This window comes from Micropterus dolomieu, linkage group LG22 (assembly GCF_021292245.1).
Source record: "Micropterus dolomieu isolate WLL.071019.BEF.003 ecotype Adirondacks linkage group LG22, ASM2129224v1, whole genome shotgun sequence".
Taxonomy (NCBI): Eukaryota; Metazoa; Chordata; class Actinopteri; order Centrarchiformes; family Centrarchidae; genus Micropterus; species Micropterus dolomieu.
In genome coordinates, this window is record NC_060171.1 from 14073471 (window position 1) to 14095898 (window position 22428).

The window sequence follows — 22428 nt, forward strand, 5'->3', positions numbered from 1 at the left end:
TTTTCCAGTACAGTGAGCAGCTGTTTGGACACAATTCTTTCTAGAATATTTGCAATAAAAGGCAGTTTTGAAATTGGTCTAAAATTATGTGGGAGGGAGGGATCTAAACCAGGTTTCTTTAAAAGTGGGTTCACGCAAGCCGTTTTAAAATAATCAGGGACACAACCAGTAAATAGGGAGCTGTTGAAAACAGAGATCAAATGGGGCCCAACAGAATCTATTACTTTCAGTAAAAACTTTGTAGGTATTACATCAAGTGGGCTGGAGGACACTCTCATTTGTGATACTGTTTTTAAAAGCTCAGACAAGTCGATGGGATAAAACTGGTTAAAACTCTCTTGTTGCTGGTGAGGAACCTCTGAGTAAGAGGCCGCGGGGGTAATAGAGGCTCTGATTGACACCACCTTATTGTAAAAATAATCATCATCAGTCATCATTACTTCCAGCTGAGGCACAAGGAGGGGTTGGGTTTACCAGCTGATCCACAGTCTTAAACAGAAACCTGGGATTGTGTTTATGTGTAGTAATGAGTTCAGAAAAATAGTGTGTTCTCGCATCCTTAACCATGTTATTGTATTTAATTATTAAATCCTTCAGACTGAGGTAATGGACTTGGAGACTGGATTTTTTCCATCTGCGCTCTGCTTTCCTGCATTCCCTTTTGAGGCTGTGAATGCTGTCATTTATCCAGGGTTTTTGTACTGCCTTATAGGTATTCTGCTAAAAACTACCATAAAGAATAATCAACACCTCTGTGATACAGTTTTAAAACATCTCTCAATAGACAAAGACATTAGGTTTGTGTTGGACTGTATTATACTGTTCAAGTGGCCAAACCATTGTATAAAGTAGTATTTAAGTGATGCTTTTGATGATGCCTACTTTTTTTATTTTACATAGCTGGATTAACCTGTTTGGGGGCCCCAGCTCAAATACTTTCTGTTGGGCCCCCCAGTTGCCTGAAAGTTCCCATCAAGTACAAAACACACTGCACACTATAGACAGTAGCCTTATTATATTTTGCACAGAGACACAGAAAAAAAACCCTGCAGTCCTATATTGGAATACTAGCCACACGTTTTTTTGTCATTTAGTTTGTGGTAATTTGATGATATACACTTTTGTTTATCCATAAATAACCATGTGACCACGCTATAAACTCACCTTTTAATAAGGTTTTAAAACTGGAGTTTGACACAGAACCACAGGGTTGTGTATTAATGCAGGACCCAGTTGATATTTCACCATTGTGGTGGAAATTCCCAAACAAATTTGCAATTACTCAAATGACCAAAACCAACCAACACACAGTTAACCTGGGGCTCTTGAGGCCCCTCAGTCTGAGGGTAATCCAGCCTGCTCAAGCTTTTGTTTGCTTGTATTATTATATATTGTATTATTATTATTATATACATGCATTATTTAGCATTTTTTCATGTTGGGTGTGCAGTAGGGGTGGATTTCTGAGCACTAGGCTACTATGAAATTAGTGCCAAATAAAATCACGTCATGTAATATTAACAAATTAATACAACACAAAATTAAATAATAAAGTACATTTAATTTAATGTAAAGTTGTGTAGTGTAACAGCTGTCAAATTCTCCTGACAGTGTCTACATCATGAACCTCACCCTCCAGCCCTTTGTTGTTGTTCTCACGCTAACATGCGAGATCCGTAGACCCGACTCAACTGCGCGGTCACATCCCGCCCCGACTTCCCCTCTCCCAGCGGCCTGGTGGTTTGAGATGAGTAGAAGATGTCGGTTTCGGGGCTGAAGGCCGAATTGAAGTTTTTGGAGTCAATTTTTGACCCAAACCACGAACGATTCAGAATATTAGACTGGAAACCCGATGAACTCAGCTGCCAATTCAACGTAACCGGAGAGAAGCTGCTGATCATTCACTGCAACATCACGGTGAGTCCAGGCCAGCTCTGCGCACAAGCTAACCCTGCCACTGACTATCAACTGAAACCAAATCATTCCGCGGAAGGTTTTCGTGTTTACAAATGAACTACGAATAAAAGTGTTGACTTTTATTTTCATGCTGCGTTTCACCGTCAAGATCGAAGTAACCCCGTTGATTAAATAAAACAACATCGGACCAGTGTTAAATTCACTTTTTTTTTAAAAAGTGTACGAAACGGCGTCGACTTGTAACGACGCTGCGGTAGCCTTTGCTAGCCTCTTAACTGAAAGTAACGTTGACGCTAGCTTGTCTTGTTAGCCAAAATAAATGCGTTACTGTTTTCAGTAGTACGTCTGCTAACTTTCTATCAACTGAACCTACGGATCTAGTTTATTTTCAACATTACTTTGCTTAGGTATGGATGAACACCACAGCTGTTTTTAACTATATTTCAGAGAACACGTTATCGGAACAGGCACACCACTGAATGTCCCTTTTCAGTTCTATAACGTTAAATAGAGGCGGTTTAGTGGAATGTTGTTCCACTGTTTTCTGCCGTTTCAGTAAATAGCCGGATCCCTCTGACGAACTTACAGGCACGTATTTAAAGCTGTGACGTTATTGGTTCCTTTATCGGGATAGCAAAATATGTTGACAGCGATAAAATGTAGATATGAAGGAGTCTGCACTGTTAGTGTTACAATAATGCGAGCTTCGTGGTTATATATATATATATATATATATATATAACGTTAGATGGGCCTGTCGTTTTCATACATTTCAACACCATTTCTTTGAAGCGGTGTATATGCATAACTAACGTCAGTAACGTAAATCATCTTCAAAGTTGTGCCAAACGCATGATGTTAGCCATCACAAAGTGTAGGTGATTGTCATGGTACTTGCATTCGTATTTTTTTTTTAGGTGGCACAGACCATCCTAACATCTTGACCACATCCTCCTCTCTAAGCAAAAACATCCACACCCACACACCGTTCCACTTAGTGGTCGTTTTTGGCGACACAGATCAGGTTTGTTTAAAAGACAAAAAAATTGATAGCCACGTCATGTTGAGACTCAAGCTGAGTCAGTATGCATCAATCTCAATGAAAGCAGAGTACATTGTGCATCACGATCTTTGTACTAGAAAAGGGGACGTGAGTGAGTTAAAAGTGGTCCCACCACTTAGTTCAGTCAATCCTGCCTCTGGGAACCCCAAACCCACATTTCCCACATCTGATTAGCTGGATGTTGCATGATCACCAGTGCTTGATAGGTTGAACTGAACCTAGAGCAGGTAGAGATGGAAAATAATAACCTTGCCGTAGTTATTTGCGCTGATTTGTTCCACTGTGGTATGTACATTCTTTGAATTTGGCTTCATGATGGTTAGTGCTTGATCCTAGAAAGTTGTGGAGTTGTCTTAAATGTTAAATGGCAGCTGTTTGTCTGTATGCAAATGTCATTAGCTTATGCCATGGCAACAACAATCTGCACAAAAAACTATTATTTTATGCGTCGTTAATATCAGAATTACTGTAACGACCAGTTTCTGACTTGGAAAAACTGTTCACAAACAAGTCATTGTTATGAGTAAGAGTTCTCTGAAAGTTCCGACATATCAGACTTGGCGCTTAATAAAACAGAAGTGTCTGAAAACCAAACAAAGACTGATGCCTAATGTCAGCCAAAGTCTGTCTGTTAAGGTAAGTAATCTCAAATTGAATGGATATAGAGCTGTATTGTCAATGCACAGTACTTTAAATCCTCACACGACTAACACCACAATCATACGACTATCTTGAGTTGTCTAACTACTTGTGTGTTCAGAAGTCGTAAACATGGGAATCTGGAGGCATGAAACACTCCTGGAGACCAGTACATTACATATTGTACGTACCACACACAGATGTTGACCATCATGACAGATGCTGACCACTTGCTTGCTAGACTACACAACAGCCCTGCTATATTTCCCCACCAGTATACCATAATCTCCTGGGATGAAGAATTAAGCCTTTATAATTCAGATTTATTCCATCTTTACTCATGTAAACCGAAGTCTTGTGATTTAACATTTATATTAAGCTCTAATTGAAGGTTCAGTGCAGCCACTTGTTGTCCAATGCTGGAGAGACACTTGCTGTATAGCTGGCCGGAGACAGAGCATGTTGTTCAGTGGGTGGCTGTGTGGGCTAAGACATTTGGTCTGAAATCTTTTATAGTTTCAGACCAAATGTTTGATATAGAAGAAATTTCCCAGGGCAACATTTTGGCTTCATAAAAACAGTGGTGTTCTCTGCCAGTTTACTATCTCTAGACAATGAAGCCATTGACATAGCATGATTGGCTAAATTAATTTCCTACTCTTGCCTCGGTTGCAGGAATCCTATCCCTCAACGCCGCCAATATGGTTTGTTGACTCAGATGATCCTAGTCTGGCTGACGTGTTGGAACGCTTGGAGGATGTAAGAAGAGGTAGCACATTGGTAAGTTGGCTGATGGGGATCCGGCTCCACAGAGGCTTGCTCAAAATGGTAATGTCACATTATGTTCAGTGCTGTAAGAGTGGAAACTTGGTAGAATTGTTTAATGGCAGTTTGATTTTCATTATCTGTTTTCACCCACAGCTTCTTCAGCAGTTGAAGCGCCTCATTTGTGATCTCTGTCGGCTTTACAACCTGCCACAGCATCCAGATGTAGAAATGCTTGACCAGCCTCTTCCTGCTGGCCCAATTACCCAAGAGCGAAAGGTACTCACCTAAAACAAGAATAAAGTTCAATGTCTTTTTGTGGCATTTAAAAACTCAGCTCACAATGTTTCACTGCACTACAGCATGGGCCACCAGATGAGGTGACATCTGAGGAGGAAGAGGAGGAAGAAATGGGAGAGGTACCAATGTGTATTCTTCGCAGTTTGGTGTATTCATATGATTTGTAACTTAATGGCCCAGTTTGTTTTACATCCTGTTTCTAAACATAATTGATAACACTGGCAGCAGGACATTGACCTGGACCAAGATCTGGACCATTACGACATGAAAGAAGAGGAGCCAGTAGATGGAAAAAAGTCAGAAGATGACGGGATAGAAAAAGAAAATCTTGCCATCTTGGAGAAGATTCGTAAAAACCAGAGACAGGATCACTTGAATGTAAGTGCTTATTGACTTCATGTGTTTTTTTTTTATTGCGTTTTGGTGACTGTAATAGAGCTGAGAAGAGGAGGAGCTGCTTTTCCCTGTAAATTCTCTTTTAAACATTTAATTGAATGTTAATTCAGTATCAAATCTATTTATTGAGTCCAAATCCTGTCATATACCTTATCAAATCTAATTAGATTTCACATTTGTAGGTAACTGAAGTAATAATAACTAAATTAAACAGATTTAGATCGGTAACCACCTTTTGTCTACTGAGAAGGCTGAAACACCACTTTTAAGTGGCAGCCCACATAATGTTCACAACTTGAGATGAGCAGCATTAGCTATGAAATGTCAGTCAAATTCCTGCTTTATGGGTGAAATGTTTTCTGCGTTGCTCTCTACTAATAAATTTAGATGTTTAGCGCGTCTGGATATTTTGCCAACCAGGAACCATTTGGGGGGTGGCGCGGTGGTGCAGTGGTTAGCATTGTCCCCTCACGGCAAGAAGGTTGTGGGTTCAAGCCCCGGTTGCCCCGGCCTTTCTGTGTGGAGTTTGCATGTTCCTCCCCTGGTGGCTTCCTCCCACCATCCAAAGACATGCAGGCTAGGTTAATTGGTGTCTCCAAAATTATCCTTAGGTGTGACCTTGTGTGCAACCTTTTACAGGGTGTACCCCACCTTTCACCCGATGTAAGATGGGACACAGTACTATAGGATTATACTATAAATTATTCTGACAACTTTTTCAGTTAGTTTGGCCATGTTCAGATCAACAGCAGCACTATGTCCAAAATGCTGACTCATCGTTCCTTTCACTGCTGACAAAGTGTGGCTGCTGGCACAGAGGGCTCCAGCAGAGGAATAAAATGCTAGGCTGTCCAGCAGTTTACTTGGCTCTCAACTTTCGCAGCAGCGCAATCTAACGTTATCAGGCAACACTATGGCCTCATCGGCGATGGAGAAAAGGCCAGCTTGAATAATGAAAGTTCTCAACATGCCGTTTTTGCAATCAGAAAACACAAAACTGGTTTCACTTTATGGGCTTAGAGTAGAAATGTTTAGTAATCTACCCGTTTCATTCAAAAAGAGTTTGTTGTCTTTTCAAGCATTGAAAATGCTCAAATGTAACTTTGTCTATAGAAATAAACAGGACTTTTCCCACAGGATCTCTGATTGCCCTGATGTTGCCCTGCCCACCTGTAGCATGCTGTATCTTCTTCTTTGTCCTGGTGTCCTGCCATCTGTGTGATTCACCTTTGTGATTTATGTTGCAGGGTGCCGTGTCTGGCTCGGTGCAAGCCTCGGACCGCCTAATGAAGGAACTCAGGGAGATCTACAGATCACAGAGTTACAAGACAGGTGACTACAATGACACATTTCATCCCACAGTGGTGACTTTTGTGGTTTTAACATCTCATCAGCAGATTGAAGTACAGCTCTGTGTTCATGTCACTTACTTCATAGGTATTTATTCAGTCGAACTTGTCGGTGACAGCCTTTATGAATGGCATGTCAAGTTAAGAACGTAAGTTCTCACATTCATTTGCTTTTAAAATTTTCCAGCTTTGCAAATATTGTGTTAATGTTCAGGGTTTTTTTGCTAGATTTGACTTGTTGCTCTTTATTACAGGGTAGACCCAGATAGTCCATTACATAGTGACTTGCAGGTCTTAAAAGAAAAGGAAGGAGTGGACTACATTCTGCTCAATTTCTCTTATAAAGTGAGTTCTGTGATCATGTTTGTCAGTTGATTTTTGGGGGGAAAGAGTTTTCTCTGAAGTTTTTTTTTTCCTTCATATGACAGGATAATTTTCCTTTTGACCCACCTTTTGTACGGGTTGTCTCACCTGTGCTCTCCGGAGGGTGAGTGTGTAGTGATCTCCCCCTGCCCAATTTGCTTACACTCTCTGGGACTTGGTCCACATTTGTTGTGCGCACAGTTTTGACCTGGATTTTGGACTTTGTTGGGAGAGATTTACTCAGGACATTAATTTGTCCTATCGTGGATGGAATTTAAACTTCACATGTTTCACATCATATGTTGTGCCTGCAGCTGTTGCAGATGTGTTGATACTGTGCTTTGCTTGTTTACAAAGCTGACGTCAAATCTTTTGATGAATCACTTTGTGCTTTTAGGTGCAGGGTGGACTTTATGTTATGCCATGTTACTACTGCGTGGTGCAGTCTATGTGGTTTGCTTATGACTGGCTGCAAATTATTGCCTCTAAAATAAATTTAAGAATTGCCATATACCAGTGCAAATAAGACTTTCTGGCAATTCATTCAGTGCTTTACCACTGTGATACAAATCCATCATGCATCTCAAAAACAGATCTTTAAGTGCTCTGATTATTAATAATAATAAATTTGCCTGGAAATTACTGCTTGAATTTATTTGGTACATCCAAAAGTTGCATTCACAACATCTTCTAGATAAAAATTGCGATTCAACATTGTGAAAATAGAAATCTCTCCCACAAGTAAAATCAAGACATTGTAAAATTTGAAGCACAACAAATTTGCAAAAAGTCAAGTGAACACTTTCTTGATCAAATGTACATTTCTGTTTTTTTAAATATACAATGTACAACTCATCCTTAATACTGAATTTAGCTTTTTTAATTTCAGTTATGTTCTAGGAGGAGGAGCCTTGTGCATGGAACTTCTCACAAAACAGGTATGTAAATGAGTTTGATAGATGTTACGACATCATTTTGCTCAACTTATTATTGGAAGTAATGGTTTTGTGTGGATTGTTTTTTTTTTGTTTGTTTGTTTTTGTCAGGGCTGGAGCAGTGCCTATTCCATAGAGTCTGTCATTATGCAGATAAATGCCACTCTGGTTAAAGGAAAGGCCAGGGTGCAGTTTGGAGCCAATAAGGTAACTGGTGTCATTTGTCAGCTGTCAGCATGTCGTTAGACCACAGAAAGTGTTTCTAGCCATTTCAAATGGCCACACTCAAAGGTGGGGCGAAAACTCTCAGAGGGCTGCGATGAATCCTATATATGCGGACAACCAGGAACTGTTGGGGAGAGAGTAAATTGTGCAGCAGCTGTGTTGTGTTTCAGCAGAAAATACAAGTGGAAGGGAAAAGTGTTAAATCAGAGGTCCTTTTTGCGCATTTCAGTCCAAGTGTCTGGCTAAAATCCAAATGTGATTTAATAGACTCACTTTAGCCACACATAAGTATCTCCTCTTGCCAGATCACAGAACTGCTTGGTTTTCACATGGAAGGTGGTGGTAATGCAATAATGTCAGAAAAAGAATATTGTTTACACTTTAGCTGCAACAACCTACAATAACGATTAAGTTAATGTTATCTATCTATAACAACTATCCTTAAACTAGCAAACACATGGATGAGTCACACTTACGGACAAAGAATGACACGTCTTCATGGGCTCTAACTCACACGGGCCCCTCACCCTTACAGATTGATGCTTTCTCACCCCTAAAGAGATCATTCAGCAGTTGAACTGATAGAGGATTAGATTAACGCAATAAAAGCTTGTTACCCCCTCTGAATGACCGTATGTGTTTAAAATCCTCTAGCTGCCTTTATATGTGACGAGGAGAACGATTACAGTTTCAGTGTATTTTCTGTACATTTTCTGCTGCCATTACTACTAAAGGACAGACCCTCTATACTGTGTATATATTTTCACAGACTTGTTAACTGACTACTTACACTTTGGAGGTGTAAAGACTAACGTATACATCCTGGTTGTTTTTTGCCTTTTTGTTTAGCCAACAGTAGAAAGATGACAGAAACTTGTGGGAGAGAGCTATGGGGGGTGGCATGCAACAAATGTTACTGTTGCATAGCGGACAATTTCTGTGCATCTAACAGAACATTATTTGTTTGTTTTTTTTAGAACCAGTACAATCTTGCCAGAGCACAACAGTCGTACAAATCCCTTGTGCAGATACATGAAAAGAATGGTGAGTAAATCTTTCTCGATGGTTGGGGCTCAATAGACACACAGTGGTATGGATGATTTTGCAAAGGGATTTCTCTTTCTGCTTTCACAGGCTGGTACACACCACCTAAAGAGGACGGATAAGGAGCTACTGCCACTATGCACTGAGAACATGTCTTTGGGTCAAAGTATCTTGTTTTCTTTGGAATCTTTTCCTCCCTTTGACTTAACTGGGGATATATCATCTTTCTCGCGGAAACCATTTTGTTGGCTCATCTGACAAGTATTCCTTCGCCCACTCCAGGAAAGACTTTATTCTGGTATCACTTGGCTTCTCCCCTCAGTGTTTTATTGAGGACAATGTGAGAGAATCACTACTCCGGTGTTTTTGTTTTGTTTTGGGTTTTTTTCTTAATGCTCATTTGTCTTTCAAAAAAAAAAAACTTTTCTCCTTAAATGTGAGGAAAGGCGTTTTCTCTAGCTGCTTTGACAAAATGGGCTTCACAAACAGTCAGTTATCCCTCTTTAAACAGGAATTTTAAAAGATTGATACCGAAGCTCTACAAGTGGCACCTCACTGCACCTGTTTTTATCCACCCCAATTTTTTGTTTAGTCTTTTTTTTTTTTCTCTTTCGGAAATGAACTGGTACATAAATGCATATACTGTTTTAGAAATATTATTTGGCAAGTGTTTTTTTTTTTTAATTATTATTATTTGAGCATCCTAGACAATAAATGAGCCATTTTTTTAGATGTTGGAAGTTTATCTTTAAGTCGAGATAACCTACCACTCTGTATCTTTTTAGCTTTTTTAAAAATGTGCAAAGAATATTAGGCCAGGCAGAATCAAAGTGATACCATGTTGTTGAACTAGGAGTTACTGGCTGCTGTTGGTGAACAAATTCATCGGTGGTTAATAATAAAACAGGGCCAAAGGACATGATACATCTGATAATCTGCACATTTCTAGTCTTGGGAAGAGGAATACATTGATGCATTTTCACCAGAAGATGATGAGATGAGTGTTAGGGCATCATCTTGGAAGTTCTAACAGATTTAATGTTGAAGCTAAAGAGCTCTTTTTGCCTTATTTCTGTTAACACATTGGCCCCACAAGTGCTCAGTTTGGCTATTGGTCTTTCTATTGATTATAGCTGTAGTGGTTGATTGCTGGTTTGATGCAGAAAATGAAGCCCTGTGTGCAAAAGTCACAGCTCGTTGCACAGGTGCCTCGTCTTAAGCACTGTTGTAAAACATAGTTGGCTTTCATTACAGTCAGTTAAGCTGAACTGTGCTAGGATGGGCTTTAGAGAGGGATTCAGTTAAGTGTGTGTGGATGTGATTTTCTTTCCATCATGGTTTGTCCTGGCCCAGTTTAGATTGGAAACTGCTAACCTGTCACATGACGTCACATGCAGCTGGATTCATCCCCTCTCTGGTTTTCTCAACATCCATCACTTGCAGGGCTTCCTTTGCCACAATAATATATCACAAAGGTTTCTGTGTCGCTTTTGGTTTGTAACAAGATGGATCCTTAGTAGTGTGATGCGAACTAACCTGAAAATCTGTACGTTTTACCTTTTGAGCATGCAATATATTGTAGTACGTCATCAGTACTGCTGTTGCCCATACTACAGGACACACACTGTATCTATCTGTTGGCTCTTTTGCAGTTTATTTGTTAACACTGTCTGCAAAAGTATGTTTGAATGGCAACTCAGGTAACAAACAATACTTAGGAGGGGAATCTGTACATGTACGTGTTGGGTTTGGGGGTTATTTTCCTGAATTAGTTGACGCTGATGTTTAGGCTTTTGTCACCCACTGATTTGATGTCAGAAACAGAAAATGCAGTGAGCTTTACGATAATATGGGCCACGTGTTTCTTTTAATTCAGGCGATGCAAGAGGAAGGACATTTACAGAAAGATGCCATTGTAACAGGATTGCAGTAGCATGATGACACATGTAATCGCTCATCAATACCCACTGTAGTATTTTTTTAAAAAACAACAAAAAAAAAACCCTTTTTTATTTTGCTTTTGCTTTGTTCCTCGCAAGTACTGAAGTAGGTTTGATTTCAGTATGTGATCTTTAAATATTCCAGATAAAAATATTTGCACAACTGGCAACAAGCCTGGAGAGGTCAAGTATAACGACAAACATGTTTTAAATCAGGAAACATGTTTTTTTTTGTTTGTTTTTTTTCCTCAGCACATGTCCTGTTGTTACATGTCTAAGGGGGGGCTGAGGGAGGAGGAGTTATCATCAAGAAGAACCTCTAAAGGGCCTGTGTTGTCTGGCGGCACAGGAAAGTTGGACCATAAACTTTTTGAAGTTTTGAGTACAACCTCTGCCGCTACACAGCCTTTATCCACCTGTGTGAGACTCCCTCGTAAATGCCAAAACTCTGGTCAGAGGGGATATTAAGAGACGTTTGAAGTTTGATAGTCATGCCGTGGTGAATAGACTTGCACGCTACTTTAACTGGACTGTGTGTTGAAAAGATCTATTTGTCTCAATTGTCTATTCATTTACTGGCACCAACAAACAGATGATCAAATCTGGCACCGTTAGCTCATTTTGTTTTTCATTTTCCATTTGAAGAAATTTTGACCATGTACAGTAATTTGTAAACTTGCATCAAGTTTATGAATAAAGAATTTTAAGATTATTGCCGTTTTACTGGTTTCCCTGTGTGTTATTTGAGTCACTAGACTGAGTTTGCACTGTTACTTTGTATTAGGCTGATATTGATATTTTATTAAGTGAATAAAAAGTTACTGCTGATACAAACTGTCATACTGATTTGGTTATGTATTTAAGTGTTGTTCGTGTAAGGTGACTAATGTATCACACAGTTTCACCTACAGATGAATAGGTGATGCAAAGCCACATCAAAGACTTTCGTTTAGGATCTCATTTAAATTCTTCAGAGCTGCAAAGAAAAATATGGGGAAGTGCTGAATGATGTAATATTTTAGCATGAAAGTTGAATAAAACAATGTTATTTACCACTTCATAGTATGCATTTACAATGACAAGCATCACAAAGGGAAAAAAACTTGATTGACACAACAATCTACAAATATTCCTTTCATTTACATCCTGTGTTCAAAATCTTAAGCTCAGATGTATTTTTGGCAAAATGTATATAATGTAACAAAAGCACTGTAACAAAATGGCTCCTTGTGTTATATGTATTATAGGACTTTCATGAAAGGATTCATGTGTGAGCAGCATCATTTTTTTTGTTAGTCTAAGTGGAGAACATTTTAAGTGTAATTTGCAAACCCCTAATTCATGTGAAGACATTTCTGTCTCTAATTGAGTCCTATAAATCTAATTTTGCAGTGCAGTAAGAATAGTTCAACCTGCTTTTTAATTTAAATCCACTTGTTGAAAAAACAAATTCTGTATCTTGAAACAAGACAGAATAAGGCAGGTTCTAGCACTGAAACAAATTGATTTGTGTTGCGTAAAATATTCCTACCAACTTGCTGCTGAGCTGACAATTCAGAGGAACAGTAAGTACAATATATATACAAAATATTTGTCTTGAATTTTGTAACCTATTTTCAAGATGCCGATCATTCTGTCCTCAGAAGCAAAATATTTGTAAGAGGTGTCAAGAGTTCTTGTTGAAATGATTCAACACTTTACCAACACATGAGTATTCATCAAGAGTCATGCGCACTTTAGCATTTTAACCAAGGGCACGAATTGACCATTCAAATTTGGTTAATGAAGCTTAGAAACCTTATTTGGATAGACAGGTGTATTAGCTGTGTGTTCCAATATGTAAATTACATTAAAAGTCAATTGCTTTTTGGTGTTAAAAGTCTTTTTTCATGCTTTCAAACTTAAAAATCCCCTAATATGGAAATTTGTGGTTCTACATCTGCAGCAATAATGGGGAAATTCTGGTGAACATATGCAGAAGACCTGTATGCAAACTCATCAAATGACAAACCAGGATGCAACAAGAATTTTTTAATATCTATTAGGGTAAGACCAAATAATACAAAAGTAATACACAAAAATGTATTCCTCATTTACTTCATTCATGGAGACACAGCCTCCTCAAACGTTTCACTCACCTCATTAGAGCATGTTTCTACAGAATGTGTTTATCCATGGCAAATATTTCCCTCACCTCAAGTACTTATATATTTATATCTAGTTAAGATATGGTACATCATAATACAACCTACAATACATGTGGAAACATAGGGGAGTTAATGGGGAATGGCTTTCAGAAGCTTTGATACAGCGATGTGAAATGCAGAGTAATAGCTGTCCAGTGCAGTGCAGTTCTTGCTACACGAGAACTATACAGATGTAATTTCCATAATCAAATAAACTGTGCTGTATGTACACATGGTAGAAAGTCTGGACAGGGCCAAATTTCTTCAAAGACCATGGTAACTCACTACACACAGAGAAAAGTAGCGTGCTTGTTCATCTTTGTACACACTTTACACTTAATCTAAAGAACTGATCAGCAATACTTTTGCTCACAGATGAGCATGTGAATGGTACAGTTTACAGGGTTATACTTCATAACTACTGTATGTGCATCTGCTGGTGAAAATGTTATGCGATTGTTAAATTATAATAGTGTTGTCCAACTTAAAAACAGGCCCATTTTAAAATTCAAAACACTTTTATGTTATGATCCGTTTGCTATTCATGTCTATATTTGAAGCCTGCACAACAGGATCCCAATTGATCCTAATAATTCTACAGTTAAATATATCTATGTTAATATTGCTCCACTGTGATTCACTGTGAATTAAGTTTGCACTGATGTCAACAGGTAACCCAGTGCAAAAGTGACTTAAAAATTTCCATAAAGTAAAAAAAACAACAAAAAAACTGTTAGCCACAGCCATGGAAAGACACACCGAACATGTGCTCATCCATACGTCATCCAAAATAGACACAAACAAAAAATAGGGTGGTACAAAAAACAACAACAAAAAAGTAAAACAACAAACAGCCTATTGAATACCACACCATCACAATCAGACAAGACGACTCACAGGTTTTTGAAATAACGAGCACTCGGATACTGATCTTCACATCTGTTTCAAGTCTAATACTGTATTACTGTAATAACCATCTACTGAATCTTGAAGAAGTTTTCAAACAAGACTTGAGTGACACGAGGCAAACATCTTTCCACTGAAATCAAAATGACACTGTCAGGCCTCACGAGGGCTACACACAAATATCCTCTCTTTCAATTTCACTTCATAAAGAAATAAATGGCTTGAATTTTCTTTTTTATAAATATCATATTACACCTACTCATGGAATAACACCAACAGCCACGAAATGACACACTAAGGCCTGAAATCCAGAGCTTCAGAAACAAGTAAGTCATTTAAGCATTTACATGTAGGGGTAAGTGGGAGAATTTGCCAAAGGGGGAGAACATCCATCACTTCATACAATGCTATGACCACCTACAACAATGATTTTTAATATTTACTGTTTTTCCAAACTGCAAGTGTTAAGGTTTTCTTTCACATTTAACCTGTACAACATTAATTTGGAATGTTTTTTCCAATGAGCTGCAATCCTAAATACTGCATGTGCTTCACTTTAATATGTAATAATAATTAATTTAACTGAAATCAACCAGCTAAACACATAACCAGTGTGTACTGGCGAAACTAAACACCCCGAATGTTTGAATAATGGTGATAAAAGGAGACAAAAGCCCGGTATGTTGACACTGAAAGGGATTTACAGGTAGAACTTAAAACCAGCTGTCACACCTTTCCTGAGAATGTAAAGGAAATGTTAAATTAGTCTGAAAGGTTCACTGACGCAGAGCAACTTTTATCAGTAAAAAAAACAAAACATCATCAGGTCACCAAAACACTAACTGTCAAAGGTTTTCTATGGGATTTAAATATTCCCAGTACCTTCTAATTTGTCTTCTGATTTTAGAGACAAATTATTTAATTTTGATTAGATTTTGCTATATTTTGAAATGCTGATTCAATTGTCGAGATTTTGGCCAAGTTCAACTTTTTCTTTTTCAACAAAAAAGTAACAAAGTTTACATACAGAGTAAGAAAAAGACGTTGAATTTCTTGGCCAATATTTAAAGGATAACAATCCTCCCAAATAAATATGGTTGAATTGTACCCTAAACTTAAAGGAATAGCTTGACACTGTCTGCTTTCTTGCTGGAATTCCACTCTTCCTTGCTGGATATCAGTCTTCTCATCTAACTCACAGCATGAAAGCAAATTGGTGAATTTCCCAAACTGTCAATCCATTGCTTTAATGGGAAATCATGTTTTTTGGACATGTTGTATATGACACTTGTCAGCTGAGTGGCAAACAACAACAGTACAGCAACTGAGGGGCAAATGTTGTGACCTTCAAGGCTAATGAAATTAAACACTTCTAACAATGTAGCTACTACAGTACATAAAAAAAAAAAAACATATTTAAGGTAGTTAAAAGATGATTTTAAAGTGTGACAAGGGCAGAGGCTTGTTGGTTTTAGCTATATTATGTGTCTCCGTTGGAAAGCAACACACACATTTACCAGCTAAAATTGGGCAGCATTAGAGATTAAAAAAACAGACAACAGCTCTTTAATAACTGGCTGCTGGTTTAAATGTAACTGACTATTAACTCCCACGTATATCAGAATTCAATAGGCCAAACTTGACTTTTCTCTACATTGTTCTGTTTAAATTCAGCTTGTACAATGTTATAATGAAGGGCACCTAATTCTGAAATGTGTTCTTAATTGATCCCTTTGTATCTCTCCCACACGGCAGTGTGGTCCCCCTCCTCTGTCCTACATTGGGTCGTCGTAGTTGTAGGTGGGTGCTGCTGAGTACTGGTTCTGCTGCATAGCTCCCTGTGCAGCTCCCATGGCTGCCTGCTGAGCTGCCTGCTGGACGTGGGGGTTCTTCCAGGCCCCAGTGGTCCACTCCTCCTGGGCCTTACCCAAGCTGCCACCACTGCCACGGTAGAAGTTATGAACCTGCAAAGTAAAGGTACTTTAGCATCGTTACTGTGCTTCAGGAAATTAATGTTTTACAGAATTAAAATGGAACTGAAATAAATTTTCTTTTTGCAAATAAGTTAAGTTTTTTTATTTATTATTAATTTGTCTGCCGCCCCTACATTAGTGTTCTCTAGAGGGCATGAATTTTTTGTACCACTGATGATGTCGGTACTTTAATTGTTTAATTGATGAGTTAAAAATAGTCCATTTTATCACTTAACTTCCAACAGCCATATTGGTAGCAATGCACCCAGGTGATGGACGTTGTCACGTATGGACGCTTCATCAAGACCCCTTGGAGTCGCTTTTTAATGCCTTAGGTACCCCTTTTGCATAATTTTTAGACATGTAAAGCTCTGCGGTCAAGTTAGCAACAATGTATATGCAACATCCGGTCACGTTAGCAATGATCAATATACAACATCCGGTTACACTACTACAAAATAAGTCCGGTTTCCGGTACCCGGATGGTTTACTCATAATGGTGAAAAAGTTGAGTGTGGAATGCTGGACTCTTTTCACCCTCAATGGTCGCCATCTTAGCTACGAAGCGGAGGGGGAGGTACCATCAACCTATTTTCAAACTTGTGAAAATGCCGTCAGAGGAGGCTGCAGCATTTGCAATCGTAAAAGTATGTTATTTTTATTCATTTTAAATCAAAGTGAACTGAATTCAAGTGAGGCAGGTAAAGATGGGACAAGTTGCCATGTTAACAACTTGCAAGTGTTGACGTCATCAAGACAGTTATATGATTTTATGGAGTTGGTTGTTGAGGATTTAAATACAGTGCATTGACAATATAGCACCATATATCCAGTTTAATTACACTTAACAATGACCTTTGGCTGATGTGGGGCCTCCAAATTGGTTTGGTTTTCAGGCACTTTAGCATTAAGTGCCACGTGAATTTGCCAGGACTTATACAAGTTCCTAACCTCTAACATGCACTTCCTATGCTCTTCTTCTTCTATCCCCTACAATGATCTTGTATTGATTGCACTTTTTGTTAACTCTTACTTCCTTCCCTAGGTATTTACCCCATTGATGCGATATGTACTATGAGCTCTTACTAGTATTTATTGTCAGTTGTAGATCTGTATTTGATGCTCTGTTGATGCTTGTATGTTGTTCCTCAAATGTAAGTCGCTTTGGATAAAAGCGTCTGCCAAATGAGTAAATGTAATGTAAATGTAAGTTACTCATACTCAAGTTTTAACAGTCTGATGATTTGCCATCACCAACAGTTGGACCCATGAAAGACAGATACAGCTAATGCTAGCTAGACTCTATGCTTTGTACAATGTGGCACAACACCGAGTGTAACTCAGCAGGTGTTGAAATAACAAGAACAAAAAGTAAGTTAGCACTCCCTTCTCGTGGGAATTGTTAGCAAGCCAAGTTCATTAGCTTTCACTTTCCGAATTGAAGCTAGGTAGCCTAGTTAGCTAGCTCACAATTATCGAATTTTCGGAATACACTTAGCAGCACCATGTGTCCATAACCAAAGCTATGTGAATTTAATAGAAGATAGGGAGAGAATAAATGTTTTGTATCAGTGTATGTGGGCTACAAGGTGATGACGTTCTCCAGTTAGGAGCACACCACGGAAGTTGACAACAGGTCTCCTAGCAACACCGGACCTAAAATGTCAGTCGATCACTGCCAAGTAAAACGCCCACCCAGAGGTTTGAAGCTTAGCCGCATTTTCCACAAATTTCAAAAAAACCTTATCCTCTTATATGTAAATAATCATGCAAAATAGTATAATCATGTAATAACTGTAGCAGTACCATTATAGTTAATATTTCCTAAGAAAAACATTTCAACTTTAAAGAGCCTTTTTACCCATGAGCCCACACACTGCTCATTTCTGCTTCTGGAGAAGAAGCTTAATTGTTTTTTACTGAAAGAAGCAGAAATGTATATGTCACCTTTGTGAGGGCGATGGTGGAGAGGACAGCCACCGCAGTAAACATGATGGTGGGTATCAGCATGACCACAGCTGAGCCAATGTTGGTGCTGAAGAAGGTGATGGTAGCCAGCCAGCCACTGATGGGAACAACAAAAGAGTTGTAACATCTTAAATGTATGACGTGCGTTACAAAAATATGTGTAAACATTGTTATAAGCCAGAGAATTTGCGTCAAAAACATCAAACTCCTCCATGGTTATACACCAGTCAAATGTGAACACTCAGAAATTATAGACAGATTTAGTGCGACTTCCCAAGAATAGCAATATCTCCTATTAACTCAGTATCAAAGTAATGTGATAGTTGTCTGTACATCCTAATTTGGCAAACTTTTAATGGTGCTAATTCTCCAAAATATGAACAAATATAGGCTTTGGAGTGCACTGTTACCTCACTACTGTCTGAAGCGGGGCCAGAGTGTCAGACTTTGAAAACCCTTATATTTATGTAGAATTATGTAGAGTTTTTTTCTTCATCCTATGTGAACCAGATTGACCTGGCAGTAACCCTGTAGACTAACCTATTCTCACCTTAATTGAACTGTGCTGTGTGTAAATTATAAAGACAACTTTTTGTTCAGTGCTGGGTATGGTACAGTATACCAAGGTGATGGTAGATTAATTAATTAATTTTTCTGCTTCATCATCATTTGAGTACACATGGGTGACAAATTTAAGGAAACATCTTAATAAAGATGTGGATATGCTTGCATGCAGGTCATAATTGTTACGGCTGCCACCGCCCCACCTGTATTTGCCTGTGCTTTTGAGTAGGCTATCTGGTATGCTGAGCAGGCTGTGCAAGCCCACGCAGAGGATTGGCTGCACGAGGAGGGAAGGTCCCGCCTACTTCCTGGGTTTCCGGTGACCATGCCATCGATTGGTGTAGCATGCTACTACGGGCCAATCAAAGGGCGACAGTGACGCCCATCACCTGCTTAAAAGCCTCCCAGGTTCGGGGCAGCAATCTGACCTGAGTTGCTTGCCTTGGGAACACATGTCTCAGAGCTTGTAGTAGTGTTTTGTTACCTGTGCCAGACTTTGTGTCTTGACTGTGTTTCACTGTGTGAAGGTAAGGAAGTGGGCCAGGTTTAAGCTTAGAGATAACTGACACCTTTCTTGCACACACCGTAGTTGTTTTATGTTAGTTTTCACCAGGTTCAGGGGTGCTGTGCGCTTTGTGTTTTGGGTTTTTGCAAATGCTGTAGGTTAGTGAGCTTTTGGTTTACTCTTGTTTTTGTTAGTACCCCTGTAGAGCAGTAATCCTCCTTTTGAGGATCTCCTTTTGTTATAATTGTTTGTTGATTTCCACAGCACCCATTGGCCCATTTTCTGTTTGTGCTCCATTTGCGTTACTTCAAATAAATATCCTTTCAAACCAACAACATCTGGTTTATGTTTATGTCCCAATATCCCTAGACACCTCGGGACGTAACACAATGGTGTTTATTCCATGGAGATGGAGTTCCAGTGACTTGAAGAATCTATGCCAAGGAGCACTGACGCTCTGAAGGTGTATTGCTAATTAACTTTATGTGGTTTATTCTCTTTTAATTTGTCATCCATCACCATTTACACTTTATATAAACATATTAGATATTTGTGTTGGATAGTAAACAGTTAAAAATTCTTACCACACTCCCCAACCTGGAATGCCAACAGTCTGAATGATACTGATAACCACCTGCGCCATGAAGACGAAGAAGAAAGCCATAAAGTTGAAAGAGCTGTCGGTCCTAGATAGAGAGGATAATAAACGTCAGAAAGGATGTGATTCAGCGGTGCAGTGGCTATAGATTTTGAGTATGCTCAGTGTGGACCCAGCTCACTTGAAGGCCTTGTAGATGGGCCTGAACCAGCACACGTAGGAGCATGGGGTGAAGAGGATGAGCCACAGGAAGGACATGCCAAAGTTGGTCGCTCCACCACCTCCACACATCCACGCCAGACAGCCAATCAGATTAACAGCCAGTGTGGCACTATTCACTGTCAACAGAGAGAGCGCAACAATGACCAAAACAAGACTGAAGACAAAAACCTCTATGGCGAGTATCCCAAAGGCTGCATTACTCAGAATTCAGCAGGATTGAATCACTGCACCAAATTTTCTGTTCTATATTAATGCTACAATACATTAATGAGGACTGGAGCTACAGTTTATTTAGCACACACAGCACACCGTTTCTACTCTACAAGTACCAAACAGTTAGTGTGAACTAATCTACTTTTTCACCACTTACATTCTTGTTTTCGAATGGCAGAACCTATGTGATAATGAAAAATATACCATGATGCTCATGTGAATATTACAATTTGACACATTACACCTTTATCACTAAAGGACACAATTTACAATTGTTTTCTTAATTAATTAGTCTGGTCTAGGTAATGACAAAAATTTGTGGAGAAAAGCAGTTTCCCAGAGCCTAAGATGTCTTCAAATATCTTCTTTTGTCCGACTAACAGGCCAAAACTCGAAGATATTGAATCTTCAATGATAGAAAAGCAGCAATAATCACATTTACGAAGATGGAAGCAGAGAAATTTGGCATTTTGTTTGAAAAATACCTTAATCGATAAATTGATAATCGAAAATAGCCATTTTCTGCTGACTGATTTGATCAAAGTCAATCTGATTTTAGATTTGAGGAGATTTTGTTAAAACACAGAGCAAGAAGCAAATGTGTCAAACAAACTTAAGGCACAATATTTCTAACTATGCATAAAAATTTTAAACTGGCTCTGTGCCAGACATTGAGAACGGTCAACCTGGTCTCACAGTTCTATGAGTGTCTATGATGTTTGACTCTCATCATATTTTGGGTAAAACAAAGTGACATAGCATGAAAAAACTGAGTCGTACAGGTTAACAGCTTACACAATGATCAAAGCAACATACGCGATGAAACCTGAGTGGTAGCAGATGTTTACTGAACTGCAAGCCAGTAGTCAACACAAACTTTTACTGCTGGTAAACTCACAGATCCATAGGTAGTACAGCTTCTTGCACATGCTGCGACACCCGTCTGGGATCTCATTGAAGTCTTGGTAAAAACATGGCTTGAGGGGGATGAACCGAGGCAGAGGAGGGAAGTTGTTTTCTAGGATACAAAGAACACAGTTCAACACAGCTGCCCACACACCAAATTCGTAAAGAAATCAAGTCAAAACAGCTGCATGAACATGAATGATTAGTATTTTGCCTATATAAATGGGTTGATTTTGCAATGACAGCCAGCTTTACACAACTGTGTAGTTGAAAAGAAAGGAAAGCTTACCTGCCATGATGACCGTTCCGTATTTTTGTCTGCTTGCAAAGAGACACAAGAACTTCAATCTCAGCTGCCTTGAAAACCAATCTGCAGAGAAAGAACAGAGCTGTTTTATGAAGTGCAACATCACTCTCTTAACACCAGGCAACAGGCCACAATCCTCTATAGGCCTTCATGTGGATGCAGGAACACACTTCACTGGAAAGACTTTTAATCCCTCCTATATGCTTTGATTAGAGGTGGTACCCAGCCCTTCCAGCATATCCACCTATGGTGGTGCATCATTCATTAAATCGACTGAGTTAAACACGTTTTATTGAACACAATACAGCTGTGCAACGCGCGCGGTGGGAAAAAGTGTGGCCTTGTCGTGATTCCTAAAATTTATTCATAACCTATGGGCGCTATATAGGCGTGTTACATGCCTATTGAGTTTACAGACTGGGCTATATATAGCCTAGTAGAGCTGTTTGTTTAGCTCTATAATCGACCACCTTCTAGCCTACATTATCTGACTGTGTTTGTAAATCACATTTCAATGATGATGGTGGATGTGGAGTAAAACTCTAAAGGGCATCTTACTGCCACAAAACAAAGCAATTTTTGCCACAGACTGATCCTGGTTGAATGTATGCATTGTGACCCTAAACATGTCTTAAATGTGTATTTCTTTCAGCGGATGGCAGTGATGCTGCAGTAGGGCACAGTGCATCGTGATCACAGGCGACGGAGAAGCGTCCTTCAGCCTGTGCGACACGGTGCATCGGTGCTTCCGGACGCCGAGCAGGTCAAGCACAAACTCCTCACAATAAGCAACCCAGGCTACAGATTTCGAGGTTTTACTGATCCCGAATCCGGTTTATTTTAATACATTAATTTCAATCCTGCCCCAGATGGAGTTCAATGAATGAAAATGCAGCGATGAAACGCCTTACCTTCCGTTTAGTCCGAGAATGTCGCTAGAATCCCTCAGTTCGTTTAAATAGCATCCTTTGGATTAATGAGCATTAAAACGCACCCGAGGAAACAGTCAGATCTAACGGTGATAAGACAGAAATATCTTAGGTTATTCCTCAATTGATGGATTTGGGAGTAAGGGGCGGTCACGTGACGTAAGGTCTTTTCTTTACGCACATACCCCCACTTCCCTCCCTCCGCTGGTTTTACC

The 22428-nt window shown here is 39.2% G+C and overlaps 2 protein-coding genes across 4 annotated transcripts; one reads left to right on the forward strand and one right to left on the reverse strand.

The window, feature by feature from the left end:
* The first annotated feature begins 1660 nt into the window (after window positions 1-1660).
* On the forward strand, window positions 1661-11648 carry LOC123961869 (ubiquitin-conjugating enzyme E2 Q2-like). 3 transcript variants are annotated; one of them, XM_046037639.1, is made up of 13 exons: window positions 1661-1917; window positions 4295-4399; window positions 4541-4663; window positions 4747-4803; window positions 4913-5062; window positions 6328-6412; window positions 6518-6578; window positions 6684-6774; window positions 6858-6916; window positions 7682-7730; window positions 7839-7934; window positions 8930-8996; window positions 9087-11648. In XM_046037639.1, the coding sequence occupies exons 1-13, from the start codon at window positions 1759-1761 to the stop codon at window positions 9116-9118; spliced, it is 1134 nt and encodes a 377-aa protein (XP_045893595.1). In that variant the 5' UTR covers window positions 1661-1758; the 3' UTR covers window positions 9119-11648. The 3 variants fall into 3 exon arrangements, 2 of the variants coding, with proteins under 2 accessions (XP_045893595.1, XP_045893594.1); XM_046037638.1 differs by having other exon boundaries at window positions 1665-1917; window positions 4910-5062; XR_006822799.1 differs by lacking the exon at window positions 6858-6916 and having other exon boundaries at window positions 4910-5062.
* Window positions 11649-12952: 1304 nt separating this feature from the next.
* Window positions 12953-22372, reverse strand: scamp5a (secretory carrier membrane protein 5a). The gene is made up of 7 exons (XM_046037694.1): window positions 22196-22372; window positions 21267-21347; window positions 20970-21089; window positions 19818-19974; window positions 19623-19724; window positions 17949-18066; window positions 12953-15992 (listed from the first exon to the last, which is right to left on the reverse strand). Exons 2-7 carry the CDS (start codon window positions 21271-21273, stop codon window positions 15804-15806), a joined length of 693 nt encoding a protein of 230 aa, XP_045893650.1. The 5' UTR covers window positions 21274-21347; window positions 22196-22372; the 3' UTR covers window positions 12953-15803.
* Window positions 22373-22428: the final 56 nt, after the last annotated feature.

Bases quoted from the DNA above. Each gene is read 5' to 3' on its own strand.
- LOC123961869 (XM_046037638.1), top strand. From the start codon at position 1,759: ATGTCGGTTTCGGGGCTGAAGGCCGAATTGAAGTTTTTGGAGTCAATT. The intron at 6,579-6,683 runs GTAAGTTCTCAC...TCTTTATTACAG, and splicing joins TGGCATGTCAAGTTAAGAAC to GGTAGACCCAGATAGTCCAT. The intron at 6,775-6,857 runs GTGAGTTCTGTG...TTCATATGACAG, and splicing joins TGCTCAATTTCTCTTATAAA to GATAATTTTCCTTTTGACCC.
- scamp5a (XM_046037694.1), bottom strand. The intron at 19,975-20,969 runs GTGAGTTTACCA...CTCTGTTGACAG, and splicing joins GCTGTACTACCTATGGATCT to TGAATAGTGCCACACTGGCT. The intron at 15,993-17,948 runs GTGACATATACA...TTTACTTTGCAG, and splicing joins CCACCATCGCCCTCACAAAG to GTTCATAACTTCTACCGTGG.